This window comes from Typopeltis vanoorti, chromosome 8, assembly GCF_054136105.1.
Source record: "Typopeltis vanoorti isolate ZY-2024b chromosome 8, IOZ_Tvanoo_1.0, whole genome shotgun sequence".
In the NCBI taxonomy this organism is placed as follows: Eukaryota; Metazoa; Arthropoda; class Arachnida; order Uropygi; family Thelyphonidae; genus Typopeltis; species Typopeltis vanoorti.
In genome coordinates this window covers 39,216,142-39,242,826 of record NC_143556.1, presented here as the reverse complement: position 1 = coordinate 39,242,826, position 26,685 = coordinate 39,216,142, and the positions used below count along the sequence as shown (strand labels likewise).

The 26,685-nt window shown below is 36.2% G+C and overlaps 1 protein-coding gene across 1 annotated transcript in view; it reads left to right on the top strand.

The window, feature by feature from the left end:
* The window catches only part of LOC150103937 (voltage-dependent calcium channel type A subunit alpha-1-like), a 1,762,795-nt gene that overhangs the window by 618,455 nt on the left and 1,117,655 nt on the right, over positions 1-26,685 (top strand). The window contains exon 21 of the mRNA XM_090397103.1: positions 16,886-16,992. Coding sequence (XP_090253229.1) covers positions 16,886-16,992 — 107 coding nt within the window. The remainder of the gene's footprint in view (positions 1-16,885; positions 16,993-26,685) is intronic.

Here is a 26,685-nt window from a genome sequence, read left to right as displayed (position 1 = left end):
GAGAGAGTAGTTAGGGACGTATACAGCATTGGGAAGATGAGGGTAATGTTATCTGTAAGAGTCAACATGGATTTTTAGGGCGCTCTTGTTTTAGCAATATGCTAGCCTTTTATAATAAAGTTACAAGAACATTAGATGAGGGAAAGGCATATACTGCAATTTTATTAGACTTAGCAAAGGCATTTGACAGGATGCCACATGATAAGCTGATATTTACATTGCAGCACATGGGTCTGGATGTCAGATTGGTCAACTGGATTCAGGATTGGCTGTCTGGTAGGTATTAGAGAGTTGTGTATGGTGGAGCAGTTTCAAGGAGACAGAGTGTTACAAGTGGAGTCCCACAGGGCTCAGTACTAGGACCAATATTGTTTAACCTTTATATTAATGACATAGCCTGTGGATTGCAGGGGGATATTCAGTTGTTTGCGGATGATGCGAAGCTGGGAAGGATTATTAGTAATAGTGCAGATGTGGTAGCCCTGCACGAGGATTTAAATAAGCTCGATAGATGGGAAATGAATGGGGGTGTCAGTTTAATGCAGCAAAATGTAAGGTCTTGAGGTTTGGGAAACATCGATGGGATGCTGCATACTCTATGGGAGGAGTTATACTGGAGGAAGTAGGGGAGACAAGCGATCTGGGGTTGATGATTGATAGAAACCTGAAGTTGAGGGGACATATTGGAAAGGTGGTGAAGGTAACACAGAGGATTGCTGCTATTATGAGAAGGACACTGACCTGCAAAGATAAGAGAGTTATCATTCCGTTGTATAAGTCTCTGATCAGACCACACTTGGACTATTGTTCTCAGATTTGGTCCCCAGGATTTGAAGGGGATAAATTAACTGTGGAAAGGATACAAAGATGGATGACAAAGATGGTTTCAGGACTGTACAAGGATAGTTATGAGGATCGGCTGAGAGAATGTGGACTGCAGAGTTTAGTGGATAGAAGAAGGAGAGGTGATATGATTGAGACTTTTAAACTGTTGAGAGGTGGTTACAGGGTTGACACTGGGGAGTTCTTTCACTTGGTTGAACAGCGGGAAGGAGTGATTTCAAGAGGCCGTCCCTGGAAGTTACGAAAGGAAACTGTGAGCAAGAGGGTAAGGAGTGGTTTCTTTGTGTGGAGGGTGGTTGAGCCGTGTAATGCATTGCCTGATGGAGTGGTGGGAGCGAGAACGGTCAGTGAGTTTAAAGAGTGGTATGATAGACTTTGTGTTTCTCAGGGGTGGGGGGGACCTCCCCTCGATGTGTCTTGACAGACTTTATGTGTTAGGAAGGACCTCCCTCGATGAGTCTTTTGACTCCTTGGAGGCCTGAATAATAATAATAAGAAGAAGAATAATATGTTTGGCAGTCATTTCCCATTTTGTTATCCCTAAAAGGACCAACATTTCCTTTTTTATTGTGTCAGCTGCCTTCTCTAATGCCAATGAAAAATTGCTCACTTTCCTCCTTAGTAGAATTTTCTGTGGGACCATAGGCACAAATATGTCTCATCGTTCCATTCCTAATTCTGATATTTGCCCACATCGCTATACTTGATATTGCTTGCCATTCAAGTTTATCATCGTATATTGTGTTGAATACTATAACTACTCCTTCTTTTCTCTGATTGTTATTGCCTGTTTTTTATTTGCCACTTAGAAAAATCTCACCCCAGTTTCTTTCTTTCTTCTTTTCTTCAGTCATGTTTATTTGGTTCATCTGGTACTTCTCCAATTCTTCTGCTAGTTCCATTTCTTTTCTATTGATGCTATTTACACTGATAGTACCGATCTGGAACTCTGCTATTGTTGAATTGTAATGTGTTCTGGGATTTGTTCCAGTAATTAGCTTTATGAAGTTTGGCTCTGTTTCCTGATGAATAATGGGAACGTGTTTAACCAGGAAACTCCCCAGTCAGCATGAAATTCTGATGTTGTATCATCTTTTTGCATTATTGTTAAGCAATAAGAATACAGTTTGGTTGACTAAATCCTAAATTGCCAGCCCATCCTTATTCATTCAGTGTCCATATAGATTCCTAACAGGTTGCACTATGAGAAAGCGAGGATTGGACATTAGTTCAGAACTCGTCTAGGGCCTCTACATTCCTTAAAGAGGTTGTGTGGAGTTCTTATCCTAGTTATACAGCTTTGACAATTAAGCACCCTAACTTATTATTATTAATATAATAATAATAATAATAATAATAATAATAATAATAATAAGTTGTTATTCATTTTTAAGTATGACTTCCATTTATGTATCATTTCATAAATCCAGTATAAGATGTGATCAACATTCATAATGGTACTTTAATTAAAAATTTGATAGATGGTTTCATATCGAAATACCTGTTGTTTAATAGAAATACTAGACATTTTTCCCAATAGCAAAAAAACAGACTGGACATGGCGCACATAGATAGGTGTTGGAAGTTTTTTCCACTTGGTTAGACTATAATAAATTTAGTTTAATCCTTTATCCAAGTGTAAGCAAACAAAGTTTGCACCTGAAGTTTCTTCAGGACCGAGGCAACTCTTGGTAAAGGTTGACTAAGCTCTCATCACTTGTCTTAGTATCTCCCATAATGCAAAGCACATCTCCTTCTTTACATGTATAATGCTATGCATTAAGGGAAGGGCCACTACCCAGACTGGTTCCAAAGTTTATTGAGGTCTCATTAGTGAGAGCCAGACCCAGAGGTCGTGACCATAACATATTATTATTATTATTATTATTATTATCATTATTCAGGCCTACATGGAGTCAAAAGACTCATCGTGGGAGGTCCTTTCTAAGAAAAACAAGTCTATCAAGACTCATCGAGGGAGGTCCCTCCTAGGAAACACAAAGTCTATCATACCACTCCTTAAACGCATTGACCGTTCTCGCTCCCACCACTCCATCAGGCAATGCATTCCACAGCTCAACCCCCCCTCCACACAAAGAAACCACTCCTTACCCTCTTTCTCACCCACCTCCACCTCACACCATATGCTTTCAAAATCATTAGTGTCACAGCCGTCCAAAGCCTCCCCTCTTTGAGGACATAGATCGTCACTTATCATAAGCCGTACTCCACCACCACACTTTACCCTTCCTATCCTGCCAAAAAATGCTGTACCCAGCAACTTCTATTCCTGTTATTATATCCTCTTCTGTCAACCACGTCTCGGTGATCCCAATAATCTTTGGCGAGGCTGATGCTATCAGTGCCACCAATTCCTCTCCCTTATTCCGAATACTCCTGGCATTAGTGTAAAGCATAAAAATGCCATTGTTTCTATACCCAGCATTATCCCCTCTAGACTCCACTGGGCTCAGCATTACCTGATGTCTTCTCCCTTCTCCCAATTACCCATCCCCTGATACCATCCACACTGGGACACACTGACTCATTCAGAACAGCGATCTCTCCAGATGCCTACGTCCTTCCTCATTCAAATGCAAGCAGTCTCTCACATACAATTCCTCTCTGTTCTCAAATGCACTCCAAGCATCCACATATTCCAATCCTCTCTTCTGACGCATTCTCACTATTATGCCATTCAATATCGCCACTCTTCTACTCAGCTCGTCACTATCATACCTAGACAGCACACACACACACTATCTTTCCTCTCTGTGTCTTCTTTCATACACTCTCGCTGCCCTACTTACATTACCACTCAAGTCATTTGTTCCTACCATCACAAATATCTCCTATTTACCTATTTTCACGACATCTGGGTCGGGCTCCCATTGACGATACCCCAAGAAAGGTTGAAAGGCCTCTACCAGTCTGGGTAGTGGCCCTTCCCTTAATGTATAGCATTAAGGGAAGGGCCACTTGATCATAACAGTCACAATAGTCAGTTACAGTTACATACACTGCTCCTTTTTTTTTTAACCTAATTTTGGTAAATAAGATAGTTAATTCTATCTCTATATAATAAATTTAGTTTAATCCTTTATCCAAGTGTAAGCAAACAAAGTTTGCACCTGAAGTATCTTCAGGACTGAGGTAATTCATGGTAAAGGTGGACTAAGCTCTCATCACTTGCTTTGCATTATGGGAGATACTAAGACAAGTGATGAGAACTTAGTCCACCTTTACCACGAGTTGCCTCAGTCCTGAAGATACTTCAGGTGCAAACTTTCTTTGCTTACGCTTGGATAAAGGATTAAACTAAATTTATTATATAGAGATAGAATTAACTATCTTATTTACCAAAATTAGGTTTAAAAAATAGGAGCAGTGTATGTAACTGTAACTGGCTATTGTGACTGTTATGATCAAGAAACATCTGGGATGTTTATTGATTATTATTATATATATATGTATATATAATTTTTTTTGTGGATGTGTGTGTGTAAGTAATATAAATATTTTATGAGCAATTTACATAAATATATATATATATTTGCATATAAGCAATTACACATGGAGTCCATTCATAAAGATCTGAATTGATGTTGCATAACTTTTTTGATTATATCGTTTTATGCAATATTATTATTATTGTTATGATATAGGACTTCCATGGAATCACAAGACTCATCGTGGAAGGCCCACCTAGAAAACACAAATTCTGTCATACCACTCTTTGAGCTCATTCACCATTTGTACTCTCACCACTCTATCATGCAATGCATTTCACAGTTCAACCATCCTCCACTCAAAGAAAGCACTCCTCACCCTCTTCTTTCAACTTTCTTTCACAACTTCTAGGGAAGCCCTCAGTCTGTCCTCATAACTAACATTGTACAGTCCTGATATCTTTTTTATCTGCCAATGCCCACTTCCGAACGTTAATTTATCCCCTTCCTCCTGATATCGTCTTCATTATCCATCTATGCACTCTTTCCAAGGTTAATTTATTCTTCAAATCCTGAGTTCCAAATTTGAGCACATAAGTGGGGTCTGATCAGGACATTATATAATGGAATGACACCTCTTTTATCTCTGCTGGTACTGTGGGTTATAATCACCACATTTGCAGTAGGTTCCCTGAATTTCAGGATTTCTGTCAATCATCAATCCCAGATGTCTTCCCTCCTTCACTTCCTCCAATGCAGTTCCTCCAACAGATCATGCAGCCTCCAATTGATATATCCTCAACTTCAAGACTTTACATTTAGTTAAATTAAACTGTTATCTCCAATCATTTGCCCATCTGTCCAGTTTATTCAAATCCTCTTGAGGATTTGAAGGGTTCTCTACCACATATGCATTATTATTAATAACCCTTCCCAGCTTCATATTATCTGCAAACAATTGAATATCCCCTTGCTTTATGTCATTGACATAAAGGTTAATCAATACAAGTTACAGTACTGAGCTCTGTAGGACCCCCACTTGTAATCTTCTGCCTCCTTGATACTGCTATCCCCTACAGAAATCTCTGATACCTAAGAGATAGCCAATCCCAAATCCAGTTCACTAACATGACATCTAATCCATGTGCTGCAACTTAAATATCAGCTTATCTTGTGGTACCCTGTCAAATGCCTTTGTAAAATTAAAAAAAAATGATAGATTGCTAAAACAAGAGCACCCCTTAACAAATCCATGATGACTCTCAGAGATAACATTACCCTTATTTGGCCTAATGCTGTAAATGACCATTCACTAATTTCTCCAAAAGCTTAACAACCACTGATGAAATACAAACTAGTCTATAGTTTAACACTTACATTCTATTACCACCTTTATGCAATCGCACTATCTTACCCTCCTTCCACTCCTTGGGCATATTTTCTGTTGCCAGACTCATTGAAAATACAGATCACGGAGCTGTCAGTTCTTAGCACATTTTCTCAAAACCTGTGGCAAAATCCTGTTCGTTCTCATTGCTTTATTGACATCCAAAGAACTCTGTATTTGAAATATTCCTGGACTTCTAAGCCTCAAACCTGCCCTCATCCCTCTAGTATTAAGTTGAAATACTGCAATAAAATGCTCATTGTACAACTCCACAATGTTATTTGCATCAGTTACTCTATTCCCATTTTTATCCAACAATGTCATTCTTCCACAATCATTCTTTCTCCTTCTGGCCACATAATGAAAAATTCCTTAGGATTTTCTTTGGATATCAGGGCTAATCCCATCTAATTAATATTTCAGTTTTGCTTTCTTTACTATGCTAGTCACTCTCTTGGCCTGAGTTTAATATTCTTCATGCATCTGCTCTCAACCCCCCCCCCCATCTTTATATCTCTTCCATAACCTCTTTTTTTACCTGCAGTTCCCATTTCGTATTGTTTGTCATCCACTTTACACCAATTGTATTTCTTTCTTCACTCACGGTATACAACTTGCTATTGCCGCTAATAAATATTCTTTTATAAGTTCCCAAGCACTGATGATATCTTGCCCTTTCAATTCCTCCATCCACGGAACTGCCCTAAGCTGGTTTCTAAGATTACTATAATCACCTGCCTTATAATTCCACATGCATTCCTTTCTCTTTGATACTCTTGCATATCTATTCATCTTCCAAGTCAAAACTACATGGTCACTCTCTCCAACTGGAGACTGAGATGCCATCTCAGTTATAATCAGATCATCTGATGCTATGACCAAATTCAAAACTCTTGATCCTCATGTTACTTCTACTACATGTTGCCTAAGACATTTGTCTCTCAAGAAGTCTTCAAATTCCATTCCCCCAACTACTACATAAAGTTTGCTTTTCCCAATTTATTTAAAAAATAAATAGTAGTTAAAATCTCCCATAACAGTCATTCTTTTTTTTGCACCTGCCAGGTTCAAATGCCTAAAATGTCTACTGTCTTCATCCTCTGTGCTCCCTGGCTTATAGTTACACTAAATATCCTGTCCTATCCACCTCCACCTTATGCCATATGCTCTCAAAATCATTAGTTCCATTGCTCTCCAAATCCTTCACTCTGATGAGAGTATTCAACTCCTCTCTTATCATATGCAATTCTCCAGCACTGCATTTTCCCTTCCTATTCTTCTGAAAAATGCTATACCTTGCATCTTCTATTTCTGTCAGTATATCATCTTCTGTCAACCATGTCTCATTGATTCCAATAATCTTTGGTCAGGCTGAGGCTATCAGTGCCACCAAGAAATCTGAAAATCTGACAACCTCTAATTGGCCTGAATCCAGTTTTTCTTCTCCCTGTTTCTCTTCCACAATTTGTTTTAGCCTCTTTTCAAGTATGCTTGCATATATTTCACCTGGAACACTTACTAGAGAAATTCCTTTGTAGAGAGAAAATGCAATCTTTGATCCATAAGGAAGTTTGAATTATCAGAACGAAATAACAAGCAGTTATTCATTTAACAAGCAAGTCATTTATATAAGATGAAACAAGTGCATTATCAAGAGATTCTGATTTTGTTTTACCCCTTCATGCATACCATACTTAGAAATTATGGTAGGTGTGGGAAAATGCATCTGAGAATCATGCATTGTACAGAACAAGTTAAAGTTTGAAGTTTCCCAAATTCTAAGCAAGATAAATCCTCTCCCTTCTCAGAACTACAAGCTCTTTGTCTCATGCACTGTATCAGTAATATTTTCATCACTAGAGCTAATAAAGGTTTTGCCACTGTTCTGATGATACATAGCTTAATCGTAAACTCAATATTTTGCTCAGGGATTGATCTTCCCATAATGTAACCAGTAGAGACCTGATAGTGTTTATCAAGTACCTTGTTACTGTTGACTTTGTTATTTCAGACAACCTGTCTCTATGAAATAAAAGAAACACGTGTTGAGATTAGAATCCAAGATCATCAGTACTACAGCAAATTTCAGAAATGTGATAAATCTTGCCTTTCTTACCATGTCGTTGACACCAAACACCGAGTTCTGTAGAATTAAACTAAGATTCTACTATCGATTTAAATTTGATTGTTTGCTCCTTGAAACTTCTGAAACTCTACAACACCATCAAACTCTCTGTGCCAATTGCATACTTGTCTTAGTCTAAAAGTTTGGGAAGTAATCATGATTAACTGGATTTTTTTTAATGATATTTATGCAATTCTTTATTTGAATTTCTTCTTCTTCTCCGCCTGTAGTCTATGTTATAAAGGTGACAGTCCTGACATAGCCTCTCTGGGTGTTTCTGTCTTAGGATCTCCCTAACAAGGTGAAGCATGAAAAATTACTTCATTTTCTAATATTATTGTTATGTCGCCACTCCATGGAATATATTTTCTGAGCCTTGTATATGGCCTATTAGTGTGCTTTCCTGTGATCTGGGATCCAAAGTTCCCTCGGATCACGGACTCTAACAAATTTCTTTGTTCTACACCAGTTAGAGTCACTGCTTGAATGTCGCAGGCCCTTCCTGAATCCGACGTTTATCTTACTTGACCCAAGTCAGGTAGAACAGTGTACGGATTCAGGGATTTTGCAGTCGTGCCCTTTCTTAGCCTTGCTAAATTTATTTAGATACACTTCCCCTTTTATCACAGTTCGAGTGTTGGTGAATGGCAATGTCATCCTCAGACACAATTCAGTGATCAGGATTTAACAAGAAACACAATGTTTAATCCTAACAAGATTAGAATACATAGAACATAAATCATTTAATCAGTTAATTGTTATTTCAAAATTTAAGCACTCTACATGGTAATACATGACAATTTCAAACAGGACAAGATTGCTATTTTCTAAGAATGTTATAGACATAAGCATATATTATTAATTATCTGAACATGGATCTCTGGAGAGATCACTAAAGTGACACATATATGCACGATATGAAGATCACATGACACGGTTCTTCGGACTACCAGCCCAAGTTCTCTATAAGTTCCAATACCGACAAATAGTCTCAGCTTCCTTTGCTAATGAAAGGTTTTAGCTGCTTCCCCCTTCAACAGTTAACATAGTTTAGATATAGCAAAGTTTTACATCACCATTTGATGCAGCATATAGTCACACTTCATCACCACGTGCGAGTCACGTGCAAACCCTGGTTAGACCTTACTCACTTCGTGGAGAACTCTCCCATTTGGATCAGTGCGCACTGGAACTTTGCTGGGAATTTTTCGCCATGCATCTCCAGGACTTACGAACCCTTGTAGAAGGACATCACGGTCGAGGTTCCACTTGGTCCTGAGCTTCTTCGTCGTCGGTCTGCACTTAGAGGTTTTCGTCGGACTTCATCCGACCGTCTGCACTGGCACCCCTTTGTTCTACGGCCAATGCTTCCTGTCCTCCGTGCTTCGATCACATTCCTCTTTTTTCCCTCCTTTGTTCTTCACGTTCCCTCCACTCTCCTCTTTTTTTTTTTTCGACCACCCTCTCCTATTGTACTGCAGCTTTCAGTCACGGTCATTTCGATGACGTTGCACTTGAACGAGTGAGAGAGTCCCTCCCAGAGAATTGTCCACATTTATCTCTTTTTGCGAACTTTGCTTGTAAGGATCACTAATGAGTTTGCCAAGATCATGACCTCAGGGCCCTTAGTCACCACTGAAGTATGCACTGTTTCACACAGCCTATTCTTGGGTTGGTCGTCAAATATGTCGCCTCACTACAAATTCATATATCCCTTTTACTTGACACATCACATACAACATAACCTACAGTGTTTTTCCCTCTTTGGGTAAACAGATATGCACTCATTTAATATTTACATGATACACTTTACCCAGAGCCGGTGCTAGGGTCTTTGACGCCTGCATGCAATTTCTATCTAAGTGCCCCTGTAACGATCCGGGTGTGTGTGGTTCTTTTACGATAATAAAAATTTAAATTATTTGAAATTTCTTAAATATATTTTGACAGAACAGTCACACGTTGGTTCGCTAAATGTAACGAACCGGGAGTGTTGACTAGGAAGGATAATCGTTAAAAACCCGTATATTCAAAAAATTCTCAAAAGTTAAAGCAAATTTTGATAAAGCCACTTCACTTTAATCGTTGAATATAATGATACAGGGATTATAGCCTTCTCACTGACCCGAATCACTAACAAAATTAAAATGAATTTTAATTAAAGTTAAAATTTATTTGAACTAAAGTTTAAAAAATTCTTGCATTTTACAAGTTACTAAATTCTTAGTAACATGTAAAATTTTTTAATAATTTTTATAAATGGAACTATCTTTTAGGAAATTAAAAGAAACTCAAGATAGATGAAAAAATAAGAAAAGAATTCAGAAATAATTGGAACATTTAATATAAATATTCAAAAAATAATATCTTTACAGAATAACAGAAAATAAATTAAATTACATAAATATACTTGAAATTTTTTTAATTAAAATTTTAAGGTTTTTGATTTCATATTCACAAAATTAGAAATAATGGTCTTAACATCTAATTCTGCACACATATAATTTTCAATAGCTATTAACGCCAAACTAACAAGCCTTTTTTGTGACATACTTATTCTTAAGTAGGTTTTAATCAATTTCAACTTGGAAAAGGAACGTTCACCGCTCGCTACACTAACAGTTAAGGCTAATAGTATTCTTAAAGCAATTGAAAAGTTAGGGAAAGATAAATTATTGGACACAATAAAATTAAGAATATCGAAAGGGCTTTTGAATATTTAAATTATCCATCCGAAAAATTTCCTGGAAAGCACATAACTCTTCATATAGTTCTATTGCATTTACGTTTTTATTGTCGTAGTCCTTCAAGAGAATCCCTAAAGCGTCACAAATTTTACTTAAATCTTCGTTATTAATTTGTAGTAATCTATATAAGAAATTAAAATTATCATATCTTTTAGTTGTTCTATTAACGAACTATTAACGTTCTATTAACGAACACATTGCAGCATCTATAAGTGTATGAAACACATTCACTCTAAATTTATCTTCTGGCGATTGTGGCATTTCATCATGATGCTCATAGTCAAATTGTCGTGTCTTCTTTTGTTGTCGAACTTCCGTATCAGTTTTAAATTCTTGTTCTCCATCCACCTCTTCACTCAGTTATTTTGCCTTTTTTAAAACTTCTTTAAAATTTGTATCTGATCGATACTCTTGTAAGAATATTTTTAAGTTTTCGATAGATTCTAAAGCAAGTGTAATGTTCATATTTTCGTCTTGAAGCATTTTACTCACAGGGTTTATTCTGTTAAATAAATTATACCAAGTTATAAGAGAGCAAATAAATTTGTAGTCCTTTATTTTAGCACATAATGTTTGTTCTTCATGCTGACTTTCTTTATTAAAATTTTCATTATTTAAAATTTCAAAAAGTGCATCATAAATTTCTCCTAACTGATATCGTAAAGGGTGGATTGCATTAATTTTACTATCCCATCGTGTTTCTGATGGCTGTTTCAATGTTAATTTTTTTTACGAACTTTAAAAGGATTGCCCAACATTTGTAAGAGAATGAAAAGAATTGTATATTTCTTGAATAATTGCAAAGAAACTAATTGTATCTGCATTCACTTTGGCTGCATCATTAATGATTAAATTTAGAGTATGAGCAGCACATGACACGTAAAAAGCTAGAGGATTTTTGTTCAAAAGCAAATTTTGGAGCCCATATTTTCCCCCATTGTCATACCCTTGACCTCGCATGTCTTCAATGGGAATGTTCCATTTTTCCAGTTGTTCCATTATTGTTGCACATAAACCACGTCCTGTGGAATCTGATATATCTGCAAAACCTAAAACGTTTTCCTTGATCTTGACAATTCCATTGTCACAGGAAACAAAGCAAATAATAATGGTCATTTGTTCTGTTTTACTTGCATCAGGTGTGCAGTCTAAAATTATGGAATAATATTTAGATTTTCGAATTGATAATAAAATTATATCCCTGATTGCATTACTTAAAGTTTCCAATATTTCATTTTGATTGTCTTTACTCAAATAGTGTACTCTATTGTTTCGTTGTAGGGCCCTTTCAACATGATTTTCCATAACGGGATCAAACTTCCCAAACAGTTCAACTAATTTTAAAAAATTGCCGTTATTTCTTTCATATAATTTATCAGATGATCCGCGAAAAGCTAAATTTCGGCTACCAAGGAATTTTATAATTTCAATCAAGCATTCTAAAACGCTCGTCCAATGTTTCTTTTCCATTTCATACATGCTTTGAGTCTGGAAATCAATAGTAGTTTTGTTTTTTTAAATTTTTATCAAGTTCCATCCATTTTAAGAAATTTTTCATGTGAGTTAAATTAGTCTCATGTCTATGTAAAGTTGTACTTACATTTCTCCAATCGTTATAACCTTCTACAAGACTCAGTGGGTGATTCAGTTGATTCAGTAGGTGCGACAAGTTTGCAACAAAAGTAAAAAACAGAATTTAAAGTTTTGGAATAAATGAGCCATGTTCTTGGCATGAGCTGCCATGTTTTTGGTGACACGTATTATAATACGTGTCGCCAAATTTATGACCATATGTATCTCTGGGATATATTATATTTTATTTTGAACAGGCCCAATTTCAATTAAAACAACTCATAATTTTTCTTCAATATTTCCCCATTCACCTGGATCTTCTAAATTCACAGAGACTAACAATGCGTTAGTTTCGTTAGAGACTAACAATGTCTTGGTCAACTACAACTAAATCTTGTAGTTGACTAAATCCTAACTATTTTTCACTTAAATCATGTTCAATTATCTTGTTCAATAGTTGCAATAGTATCTTCATGCAAACTGGATGATGTGCATGGTTCTTCAACTCTGATTTCTGATGTATCGAGTTGGTTACAATCTGCATCAGAATATTTTAATGTTTTAACAAATTTATTAAGAGCCCCAGTTTGTTTCTTAATATCTGCTTCTTTCGCAGCGTGACGCTTATGATTTTGTGCACCGGATAACTTTTTTTAAAATTTTTGATTCCATTTCTATTTTATACCCACAAGAAATTATATCACAACACGACACAGAGACAAAATAATAGTCCGCACTGCGCTACCGTCAATAGCCTACTGAGATGTGTACCATATGACTGGTTAACTAGCAACAAATGTTTTGTATGAAAATTCGTTTCTGCACATAAAAACTGTTCACTGTTTCACTTTAGATAGACTGCAGTAGACACAACATTCTGCAGGCAAGCATTTAGCCTGCTCTAGCTGCAAAATTGTAAGCAGCCAGCTGATCAAAGAGGCTGCAATATACATTTTTTTAAATTTTTATTCAGTGTATGGCCTCATTTATTTTAATATTGATCATTCTAAATTATTTTGTTTTTATGATCAAAATTTTGTTTCTTAAAAATTAACTTATGAACCGTTCCCTGGCGGCAGCGTCCCCATCGTAGCGGCATGCGCTGCATGCTCTGCATACCTGCTTCCGCCGGCCCTGACTTTACCCCCCCCCCTTTCTTTTTATTTATAGTACAATTTGCACCAGCAGTACAGGTATCTTTTGATTTAGGCTCTGTTCTTGTTGGATCCTGAATGAAAGTCTGTCTAGTAATGGTAGGCCTCATTCACGATCCAACATTATCTATCCAGATGATTCTAGGCTGTTCAAATTAATTTTGAGTTCTTCTCTGAAAGAGGGTATTCTACTCTACTCACCTACTTGCATCTCGCTCTGTCTCCTACGGAACTCCTAGATGAGTCTTTGACTCCATGGGGTCTTGGAATAATAATAATTCTCCAATTACAACACTACTACCAGCAAGCCATCTATTGCCCACCTCCTCCACTAGTATTTGTTGTTTATAAATTGTATGGCATCTTCATGGAGTCACACAACTCATGACAATAGACCATTCCAGATCACACTAATCTCTACCTAAAATGGCTGCATCATGCTAATCTACCTCACAAATGTATATGTCAGTTGTATATGTTCTCTTGCTGTATTGCTGAAGGAGAAAATGAGTTTCTGGAATTAAAATCCCTGCTAACACCATACAAGAGTGGTTAACTGATCTGCACTTAGAGAAAGTCCTTATAAAGTTTCTGCACATCCTAGATCAGAAATGAAACTCATCTTTCTAACCATTGCCATCCGAACTATTTTGACTAATAAATACAGTGGAACCTCGGTTGTTGTACTTAATTCGTTCCCGAAGGCTGTTCAGAAACCGAATTGTTCAAAAACTGAAACCATTTTCCTATAAGAATTAATGTAAAATGGATTAATCCATTCCCGAACCCCAGATGGTTTACTTAAACCTTTACAACAGTACTTCATTCATAAGATCGTATACGAACATAATGAAAATGCATAAAATTTTACATAAAAAGAATAAACACAATAAATAGATAAAATATAGACGAAAATTGATCGCCTCTTTATTTTTTAGTATTGTACAGATCGTCGATTTCACCATACCGAACTGCACAGCAAGATCCAAGACACGAACGCCGTTTTCATGTTTGGATATGATTTCTTTTTTCATCTCTATCGTGGTTCTAACAACTTTTCTTTTCGCTTTGCTGCTATCACTATTCTTCTGCGGCCCCATGGTGGCTTAATTAATAATAATTTATGAAAAAAAAAATGAAAAAAAGAAAATCAAGAAAACTCACTGCAAAATCGAGCAAGTGTCTGCACTGAATGATGGCTGCTGCATAACTGATGTTTTCCCGCCTTACAGCTCAGCACGTGGTTGCCGTTTGCCTTTTCTAGAACCGAAATTCTGTTCGGAAACTGGGGTGTTTTTTGTTCGGAAAATATGTTCGGGAACCAAATTGTTCGAGAACAGAGGTGTTCGACAACCAAGGTTCCACTGTATTTCTAATAATAGATATCTCCAATGTATATTTCATAATCTAACAGAAGATTCTAGATATTAATCCTGTCTAGTTCTTTCTTAGGCAAATAGTATACATGAATTTCATCACATGAAACTACTTTTCTTTCAAGCTGTGATAAACTTCCATGTTTGGTTTCAGAGTTGCTAGATCTAACTCCTTAGATCATCCATGGTACTGATACTAATATACAACAGACAACCTTTCATGGAGGATAGTTGTAAAAGGTTTCATCACTAGGTTACATTACAAAGTATAGTGTACTTAACAAAAAATTACATTCTTGATTATGTTACATGATTGTTTTATTCACTTAATAATAGTCTAATTTTCTGGGTAAAATAATTTTCTTTTAACACGTGATAAGTAGAATTAATATATATAGTACAAATGATGTTATTCAGGAAAAAAACTTTGCTATTTTATTTATTTTTTTGTTGTTTATGTAGTTTAACATAATGAGTCATATGCAAGAGTGAGTTTGCTGCATTTTAAGGTGAGCCTCTTTTGCAGCAACCTTTATTATTATTATTATTATTACAGGTATCTCCATGGAGTCAGTAAACTCATCGCTTGAGACCCAATCTATCAAAACAATATCTACCATGCCTCTTCTTGAATTCATTTCCAGACGAAGAACTTGCAACTGAGTCAGACAATGTATTCCACTCATTCACCACCCTCCAAGCAAAAAATCTAGTTCTCACACCCTTGTTAACCACACTTTTCCTTAATTTCCAGGGATGACCTCTTGTTCTTCCATCACTATCACACATCTGAAATATTTCCCCTGCATCAATCTTATAAAATCCTTTTAGTAATTTAAATGTTTCTATCACATCCCCTCTTCTCCACCTATCAACCAACATCTGCAATCCACAAGCTCTCAATCTATTAATGTAGGAAGCATTTTTTTTACATCACTCAACAACTTAGTCACTCTCCTTTGAACCCTCTCCACAACCTCCTCATCTCCATTATTAAAACACTTAAGGAATTGAACAACGTAGTTAAGGATATAAATTAAATTATACTTTAATAAATATTTTCCGATATTTCGGCAATGTCACATTGCCATCTTCTAAAGGAACTTACAAAAAAAGCACATGCACATAGCCACTACAAACAAAACACAGTAACTGGGAATGAAGAGATGAAGCTATTGTTCTCTAAAATTCCTGATGGTGCCCTCTAGCGGGCTAAGTAGGTGTTCTTGGCCGTTGGGCTGCAGGTCTGCTGATGTAAGCCTCCCAAATTTGGGGCAGTCGCATACAACCAAATTTGTTGAGGTTTAGAGAATTTCTTAGGGCTGAGGCTGATTCCATAAATAGTCTTTCATATTTGTATTTGCTACGGTGTATTACTGTAGCTTTCTTCCACCGTTTCTGTGGCATGTATCCAGAGCATGGTCCTCCACAAGACCAGAATGGCTGTACTTGTGAAACCGGATGTAGTCCTTGTGTTCAGAAATTCTGATATTCGCTGTCCTGCCTGTTTTGGCGAATATCAGAATTTCTGAACACAAGGACTACATCCGGTACTTCTGCCTGATATCTCCACTTAGGCCTGGCTCCCACTGAAGAGACCTCAATAAAGGTCGAAACTAGTCTGGGTAGTGGCCCTTCCCTTAATGCATAACATTAGACATATCTGCAAGGAGATGTGTTTTGCATTATAGGAGATACCGAAATAGGAGTGTTGGTAGCTTGCTCCACCTTTGCAACGAGTTGCCATGGTGTTGTACCACCTTAACCCAGTCCTGAAGATACTTTCAGGCGCAAACTTTGTTTGCTCACACTTGGATAAAGGATTAAACTAAATTTATTATAATCTATGTACTATCTTTAGTAAATGGCCTTTTTTACTTGCCGTTGCACCAACTTTGAAACCAAATTTAATACACATCATATGTTCCATATTAAATAAAAATTAAATAATTTTTATTTAATTTTCAAATCTTCAAACGCGTTTACCATTTTTTTGCTAGTATGCTAATGTTAGATAGTGACGAGTGTCCATGACATAACTTGTCTAAACCTATAAACATGTGTTTTATGCTTTTGTGATAAAAAGCATGTAGCTGACATTGAAATTTAAATCCATTCCTGATACTAATTGAGAAGACTACATAATTTTTTGCACAACTACAAATTGCTTAATGTAATATTATAATATTCCAAATAATTGTAATTGTTTTTATTTTTGGATTTCTGTGCTAGGTTGTTGACCAGGGTGTCATTTTGCATCCTGGTTCTTACTGCCGAGATCTTTGGAATATCTTAGATGCCATAGTAGTGATCTGTGCTCTTGTTGCCTTTGCCTTTGTGTAAGGAAAGTTTTTTAAATATTTCGTATAATTTTTCATAGTATGCATGAGTTTTATCTATTTTATTATTAGTGATTTACTAAATAATTATCATTATCTGCTTTATTCTTTCTTTCTCTGTCACTCATTACTATGAATTGAGTACCTTCAAATAAATAATGCTTATAAAGTTGGAGTGCACTTTTCAACTTTAAAATCAAGCACAACGACTATATTTATTTCTAAAGTTATAGCATATCATCTTGCATGATATATCATTCACTCCAATTTTACAATTCATTGAAAACTTGTTTGTAATCTCTTTCTAATTGTCATTAGAACTATGCTCCTTAAGTCCTCCAAGGAACAAGCCTCATTGAATCAGTTTAAAATGTTTCCAGAGAAAATTGTTTAGTTGTAAAAAGTGCAAAAAATTAAGCTCTAGAATTAATGATTTCACAAATGTTATAGTTGAGAAATATTTTTAATCATTTGAATAATAGCTTTTTACTGTATAACAACACTGGAACAAAATAATGTATTTTTTTTATCAAGTTGCTAAAATTTTGTTGGATTTCAAATCAGCATTTTCAGACTACAAACATAGCTTATACCTGCAGAAATAATTCACACTGTAACTGATTTAAAGTCTGCATGGCTAGCCTAGTGGATATGCGCTTCACAACCATATAATATGCCTGGGGAAGGAGTGGCCTAGGTTCGATTCCTGTCGGTGATGAGGAGCTTAAGGATCTTGCTCAGCCAAAGCCAAGTTAGCCGGTCTTGGTTGTGGACAGCAAGGTTTTTTCTCCAGTTTATCCTGGGGTTTTTCCTCCCTCAAAGCAGGCAAACCAGCCCTGTGAACACACGCTTCGACAGACATGGAATACCACCGGGAATAAGGAGTAACCAACCTATTACACGGGATTATCAGTTACGGAAGCTTATGTGGTAAAACGTGTAGGCCTGCATGAAAGCATAACATATGATGAACTGATGTCCTATGACTAGTACCATAAAGAAGGTACTAGTGATAGGCAGATGACAATAAATTGATGGGAGGGCCTTGTAGCCAATGCTGATTCTAAAAATAGTCTCTCTGACTTATAGCAGCTTCTATGCTGTATAGAGGTTTACATTATAGTTTAGCCTGTTTAGCCTGTAACAAAGTATCCAAAGTTCTAGCTGCCAATTCTGACTTGTGATAACAATGATTATGAATGTACTCTTTTATGTTCTTTAAGACAAATTTTAATAGATCTACCAATCTGTACAACATGTAAGTTAAGTTGCAGTTTCAGCAAAATTTATACACTTCAGGATGTGTAAGTTGATGAAACTTGTGAAAAATGGATGATGGTAGTTAGTTGGATGTGGTTTAAAAGTTGCATGGAAATTATATTTATAAGCAACTTTAGCTATTGGAAGTTTTTTCCCACTTGGTTAGACTGTAATAAATTTAGTTCAATCCTTTATCCAGGTGTAAGCAAACAAAGTTTGCACCTGAAGTATCTTCAGTGCTAAGGCAACTCATGGTAAAGGTGGATCAAGCTCTCATCACTCCTTGTCTCAGTATCTCCCATAATGCAAAGCACATCTCCTTACAGACATGTATAATGCTATGCATTAAGGGAAGGGCCACTACCCAGACTGGTTTCGACCTTTATTGAGGTCTCATCAGTGGGAGCCAAACCCAGAAGTGGTGATACTAAGGCAGAAGCAATGGAGAAGTCATATTTACCTATACGAGTTGCCAAAAGGTATACCACCTTATTATTAAATTACTCTGGATTTAGAGAATTTTTGTTTGCTCACACTTGGATAAAGGATTAAACAAAATTTATTACAGTCTAACCAAGTGGGAAAAAACTTCCAACATCTTTCTCTAAATCCAGAGTAATTTAATATTAAGGTGGTACTTCTTTTGGCAACTCGTATAGGTAAATATGACTTCTCCATTGTTCCTGCCTTAGTATCACCACTTCTGGGTCTGGCTCCCACTGACAAGACCTCAATAAAGGTCGAAACCGGTTGCAAGCTTGGGTGATGAATGTTGTAGCCCATGAAGTTTTAACTGAGGCTCGGCTGTTGCTGTTACCCCTCAGATGAGAAATGAGCAGCTCTGCTTGGTGGTGGGGTGAGCCTGCCACAGCGTAGAGCCAACCGGTTCTGAGAGTTCTTCTCAGTGGCAGGGTGAGCCTGTTACTGAGGGGAACAGCGCTGAGTTTTTGGAGTTTGACCTGTATTTGAACATTCAATAAAGGTCGAAACCAGTCTGGGTAGTGGCCCCTTCCCTTAATGCATAGCATTATACATGTCCCCAAGAAGAGGTGCTTTGCATTATGGGAAATACTGAGACAAGGAGTGATGAGAGCTTGGTCCACCTTTACCATGAGTTGCCTTAGTCCTGAAGATACTTCAGGTGCAAACTTTGTTTGCTTACACTTGGATAAAGGATTAAACTAAATTTATTACAACTTTAGCTATCTTTTACAACTTTAGCTATCTTTATGCACCTCGGACAGCAGCATTCAGAATAGTTTTGCTGTAATTTTGTGTCAGGTAAGGGGATGGGGGGAACATCTACTATTTTGTATATTCTACAGAGGTTAGTCATTGGCTAAAAAAGATGTGAAGATAATTGAATTCTGTGACAACAGTTATGTCATTAGAACAAATAGCTCTGGAACTATGGGTAAGCATTTTGAGGATGCTGTACTCTTGAGGTGGATAATGGTGTAATTGCTCATATATAGTGTCAAATATTTAGTATTCAGCCAGCTTGGCATGTTTTTCAGATATTTGGTATTTGGCTGGCCAAAGCAGAAAATTCTTGTTACATGCATCATAACAAGTGCATGGAATCAGAAAAAGCTTGTTGCATGTGTTATAGGTAATTCTTTAGTGTTTTTATTTTAGTTTATGTTATGTAATCCTAAAAGTTGTTTATATTATGAAGTACTAAAATTTGTCTTAAATTATCAAAAAAAAAAAAAAAAGTGTTTTGGCCATGTATACTATTTTTGGGAAGATTTAAAATTTGCAAAATGTAAAATTAATCTCTGATTAATCATATAAAAATGCAAGAAAATAGTAATGAATTTATAAAAAAAAATTAAAAGTGAAACTGAAATATCAAACTACAATATGAGAACAAGCAAGCAGTCAGAATCTGAAGTAAATCCACCAAAGCAACAAACATTAGTTGGCATTAACAAAGAAACTAAAAAAAACAGGATGCAGATGACAAACAGGCAAAATCTTTGCATTGCACTATGGCTGAAATAATTCCATTGGATAACAAGCCATACTCAATTGTTCAAAAAAAAATAATAAAAATTTCCCAGGTTAATGAATAAACTTATTTCAAATGTATAAGAAGAGAGGCCTAGATTATGTGGATGCATAGATTACATTTGACAGTAAAATCGAGCTGTATGCAAAAGGTTGATTACATTTGAATACAAAAGGATGCCATCATTTGGAAAGACTGTTGTTTTCTTGGGCAAGTCATTGTGTTGGCACAGGAGTAACTAGAAATGCAAGAATAGAGTATAGCTGGGTTGGCCACATGTGGGGTATTCGCTTGAGAAATGAGGGAGTGTTAACATCAAGTTTGCTCAGTTCCCCATATACCTCTTGCTCACTTACAGTAAGTCTTTCTTCCTCATCATTAACTGCTTTCAAACTCTCCATGATGTCATTCACAAGAATGAAAGACCCTATTAAACTGGTCTTTAAGTATCTCCACTATATCTTCTGCATCAGTTATTCTTATACCATTTTCTCCAATCAATGTCATCCTTCCATGATCATTCTTTTTTTTTTAACTGGCCATATATCGAAAGAACTCCCTAAGTTGGTAGCAGAGTGGAATTGTCAAACTATAGGCCAGTTTGTGTTTCATCAGTAGTAGTTAATATCTTGGATAAACTAATGAGGAATCACTTGCAGTGTTGGACAGATGAGGGTAGTGTTATCTCTAAGAGTCAGCATGGATTTGCTAATTGGCACCCTTGTTTTAGTAATAATATTACCTTTTATAATAAAGTGACAAAAGATGTTGATGAGCGAAAGGCATATTCTGCTTCTTCTTTTTTTTTTTTATTGTTATTTTTTTTTATTACAAAGGTATTTGACAGGGTGCGACATCATAAGCTGATATTTAAGTTGCAACACATTAGTTTAAATGTCAGGTTAGTGAACTGGATTTGGAATTGGCTATCTGATAGGTATTAAAAAGTTGTGTATGGGGGTGCTTTATCAAGGCAGCAGAAGGTTACAAGTGGGGGTCCCACTGGGCTCGGTACTGGGACCTGTATTGTTTAACCTTTATATCAATGACATTGTCAATGGATTGCAATGGGATACTCAGTTGTTATCAGTAATAGTGCGGAAATCAGTTTAATGCAGCAAAATGTAAAGATTTGAAGTTTTGGTATACATCAATGGAAAGCTGCATACTCTGTTTTAGGAACTGTACTGAAAGAGGTAGGGGAAGCAAGGGAGACTGATGATTGATAGAAATCCAAAATTCAGTGAGCATATTGCAAAGGTGGTGAAGGTGACTCAGAGGATTGTTGCAGTACTGAGAAGGACGCTGACCTGCAGAGATAAAACAGTTGTTATTCCATTGTATAAACCCTGATCCGACCACACTTGGACTGTTATTAAGTGTGGAAGAGGAAAAATTAACTATAGAAAGGGTTCAGAGGTGGATAACAAAGATGATATTATGACTGTACAATGTTAGTTATGAATACAGATTGAGGGAATGTGGATTACAGAGTTTGGTGGATAGAAGAAGGAAAGGTGATATGAATGAGACTTTTATACTGTTGTTAGGTGGTTACGGGGTTATCACTGTGGAGTTATTTCACTTGACGGAATAGAGGGAAGGAGCGAGGACAAGAGGCCATCCCTGGAAATTACAAAAGGAATTTGTAAGCAATAGGGTGAGGAGTGATTTCTTTTCATGGAAGGGTGTTGAATCATTGAATGCATTGCCTGATAGAGTAGTGAGAGCATGAATGGTCAGTGAGTTCAAGGAGTGGTATGATAGACTTTGTGTTTTTTAGGATGGGCCTCCCACAATGAGTTTTTGACTCCATAGAGGCCTGAATCATAATAATAATAATAATAACATGAACCACCACAACTAATTGATTTCAACAGTGAGAGAGCATTCCATATTAATGCTTCTTAGCAACCTTCCAAAATTTAAAACCCATAAACAATTACAGAACACTAAAACATGTGGAAGCTATATCAGGTAACTGAGTAGATAACACCTATGTGCACTTCATAAATCACAGAAACTGCAACACCCAATGCATACACTCCAGCCATAAAAAAAGTTCCAAACAGTATAAACAGCATATATAATCTCACTCTCTTCATAAAAGCTAAATTTAGCTCCAAGTTGGTGGGTTTTAACTCTTCAACATGCCTTAATCTACTTGTCCTCTTAACCAACATTATTGTTGTTGTTATTCACATTATTATCATTCACTTCACACCAAATATTTAACTTTTCAGAGATTGCAGTTTGTGAACTGTATAAATGTAAATAGCCCAAATGATAACAATCTCTCTCTTTCTGTCAATTGTATATTTATAAAAAAATTTATACATTCAGCATTGTACACTTTATCTCTGCAGTAAGCAAAAAATATAATTGGGGAAGATTTCAATAGGGATATACAGTTGTTTGCAGATGATGCAAAGTTGGGACAAACTATCTCTGATTATTATATACAGTATTATATTAAGATATTATGATTTGTATATAAATTATGCTATGTATACATGAATATAGTGATGATTTTTGTATTATAGATTATGCATATAACATATGTGTTTGTATGCACATATGTGCACATGTATATTGTAAATAGTGTTTATTAATTATAAAGTTTGAATGACTGATTTTTACAAAAAAAATTATTATTATTAATTTACCTATATTAATACTACTTATTGTAACAAAATGAAAATAGTACTCATTGCTGAAACTTTTGTATCGTTTTTTGTTTATCTCCTTTCTTGTATGTGTAATTTCCCTGAAAGAAGATAAATCATTATTATTATTATCGGTATCCTAAGATCCTATGGAGTCACAGACTCATCTAGGAGGTTCCTTTTGTTATATACACACAACTCAAGAAAGGAAGAATTTGAATGTGCTAAACACATTCAAATTTTCTGCAGAAACCACCCTATCAGCCTATGCATACCAAACACTCATAACTCTCCATGGAAAAAAAAAAAAAAAAAAACTGGTTCTCACTCCCTTGCCACACTCTCATTATACAGCTGCCAGGAATGGCCTCTTGTTCTCCCCCAATCGATATCAACATTCCAGAGATTAGAAACTATTTTGGTAGTTTGGTATATGGACTACTGTGCATATATTAGACCATATATGCACAGTAGTCCATATATGGTCTAATCAGAGCTTTATAGAGTGGAACCAGAATCTTCACATCATTCCCAGATTCGTTGCATTGTCCTTGCAATTTTGACAATATGTCCTTTAAATTTTAGATCCATATCCACCATCAGTCCCCCCCCCTCAAGATCTCTCATTTTCTTCAATTCCAACAATATATTCCCACTAAGAGTAAATTCTACATCCTATCTTTGTTTTCCAAATCTTAAAACCTTACTAGCAACATTGAACTGTAATCCCCACTTCTGTACCCATTCCCTCAGTTTATTCAAGTCTTCTTGTAAGACTACAACATCTGCTCTACTCCTCATAGTTTGTCCCAACTTTGCATCATCTGCAAACAACTGTATATCCCTATTGAAATCTTCTCCAATAAAATAATCCATGAGCACACCACCAGTGATTTACTCTTCTGGGATTTGTTGATAACTATCATAGAGCCAATCTAGTGCACTAGTCTAATATCCAATCTCCTCTGGTATGGTTTGACTATCAACTTATCATGCAGTATCTGTCAAAAGCCTTTGCAAAGTCGAAGTATACTAGTATTTATATATTTCCTATGGCTATTGTAAGTAAATAAGTAAATTACTAAAACATGACCTTCCTTTAGCAAATTCGTGCTGTCCATCAAAGATAATACCATTGTTGCCAAACCAATTCTGGGTCTTGATTCTCACCAGCCTTTCAAACACTTTAACCACAGCACCTGACACACAGATTGACCTATACTTTGATTCTTGAATTCTGTCACCTCCTTTATGAAGTGGTACAGTCTTGTCATCCTTCCACTCCTTTGGAACTTGATCCAATGTAAGACTCATATTAAACAAATATGTCAAGGTATATGTCAACTCCTTTGCACATTCATACAAAATATGTGGTGATATATCATCAAATCCCACAGCCCTATTAATATCAAGTTTGCTTAATTTCCCATATACCTCTTCCTCACTCAAGGTCAGTCTCTCTTCATCATCCACTGCTCTCAAACTCTCCATGATGTAAACTTCACAAGGTTGAAGGACCTCTATTATCTGCTCATTAAATATATGAAATATATCCTCCATACCAGTTGTCTTTATGCCATTTCCTCCAATCAGTGCCATACTATCATAATCAGTCTTTTTTTTTTTTTTTCTTCATTAGCTAACTGCTGCTGATACTGAACTTTTGTTACCCTTACCAACTGAGTCACCCTCCTTGCATGGTCTTCGTGTTTCTCACAGAATTGATTATTACCATTCCTCTTATGTGGCCTCTATAATGCTTTTTTATGTGTATCGCATCCTTAATCTGTTCATGCATCCACTTCACACTTATTTTATTTAACTGCTAGACCTTTGGAATATATTTCGACATTGATTCTACTAGATAGTTCTTGAATATTATCCAAACAACACTGATCTCCTTTCCACCCCAAACTTCATTCCATACTACATTTGCAACCTGTCTCTTGAACTTCTCATTATCACCAACCTTGTGTCTCCACATATTCCCTTTCCTCACCAAAATCCTCGTGTTTGGCAATCACACTGCTATTACTGCATGGTCACTCTCACCAACTGGAGGGAGATTTGCCCTCATTTATAATAACATCTTCTGATTACATGATCATATCCAAGACTTTCGATCCTCATTTCCCCTTTGATACATACTGCCTTAGGTAGTTGTCTCTCAAAAACTCAAGAAACTTATTTTTTCTACTTGGTGACTTGTCATCTAATCAATATTGCCATTATTAAAATTACTGATAACGATCACCATTTTCTCATTTGCTTGGCTAATTTGCATATACATTTCTTGGTCACTACCCTGCACATTACCAGGTCTATAGCAACATACAATGAAGTATACAGCCTCAAAACCATTACTGTTTCCCCCTTTCATTACTACCTTGTGTGGACATAACTCCTTTTTCTATCATTAATAGCACTCTAGCTTCCTTTTTATCGTTTTTATCTTCACAACATACATTTATATTCTTCCATCTCTATTCCTGTCAGGATGTCATCCTCATCCACCAATGTCTTACATATTTCAACAATTTTTGGGTGAATGAACTCAGTTAATGCAACCATTTCATTTCCCTTTTTTTTTTTTTTTTGTTTGATACTTCTAGCATTCATATACAAACACGACAGCTTCTTCCTAGATTGATTAGAAGTTTCACTGATACCATATATTAGATATGATGTCTCCATATTTTCCTCGAGTCATTCTTTTTCTTCTTACTTATCCCAGAACCTTCTTTAAATACAACTATTTTCCCTACATCCCAGGTCATCCCCTTCCCTGTGTGTTTACACATTCATACATCCTCTTGCAGCATTACCCATTCTGATGCTGTGTTCTTCTGTACACCTTGAGTCTCCCTGTTTGTCTTGCACACTTATTCTCTCACTCTCTACATTCATGCTATCTACTTCTTCATTCACACTACTTCAATCTCTCCTTCCTTACTCTCTCACTCTTTCACATTGCTTCTTACTTGGCCAGATTCATTCTCCACATTTATTACTCTCCCTTCCAGTAGCAGTCTCTCCAAATGACTCACACCAATCCATTCACTCTTATACTGCTCAATTCTTCCTTCAAACTCATTCCACACATTAATTAACAAGCTGCTTTTATATTTCTGCACACATGGACAACACACTGCTACCTTTCCTATCACACTATTATCTTTTATCCTTTTCAACAACCTCCTGATATCCAATCTTACATTCTCCTTGTTTCCAGCGAAGTCATTTGTTCCTACTACCACTACCAACTCCTTTGCTTGCTAACTTGCTCCTCATATCCAATGCTTCAGTCACTCTATTCATTTTATGTCCTGGAAACAAACCTGGTGCATCTTTTCATTTACAACACCTCTAATAATCGAATTACCATACGATGCCACTTGTGCATCTTTCGTTACCTTTTTCATACTACCCTTATTTGTTTTGGTCTTCTTCACTCTTCCATACATATCTCCAATTCTCTTTATTTCACTCTGCATTTGCCTCATCTCTTGCCTCATTTTCACCAATGCACAAGTGGCTCAAATTTTGCATCCTTTTTTCGCTATCGTTCACTCCTGCTATTTTATTACCAGTTACACACACACTTGTTTGCCATTAACTCCACTTGCCACCTTACACTCAATTATATTCTGTTTTTTAATGTCATTATTGCCCACTTCATTGTTAATTTCACTCTGTTTTTTAACATCGTTATCTTCCACTTTATCATCAAACGAACTTTTTTTCTTGCTATCA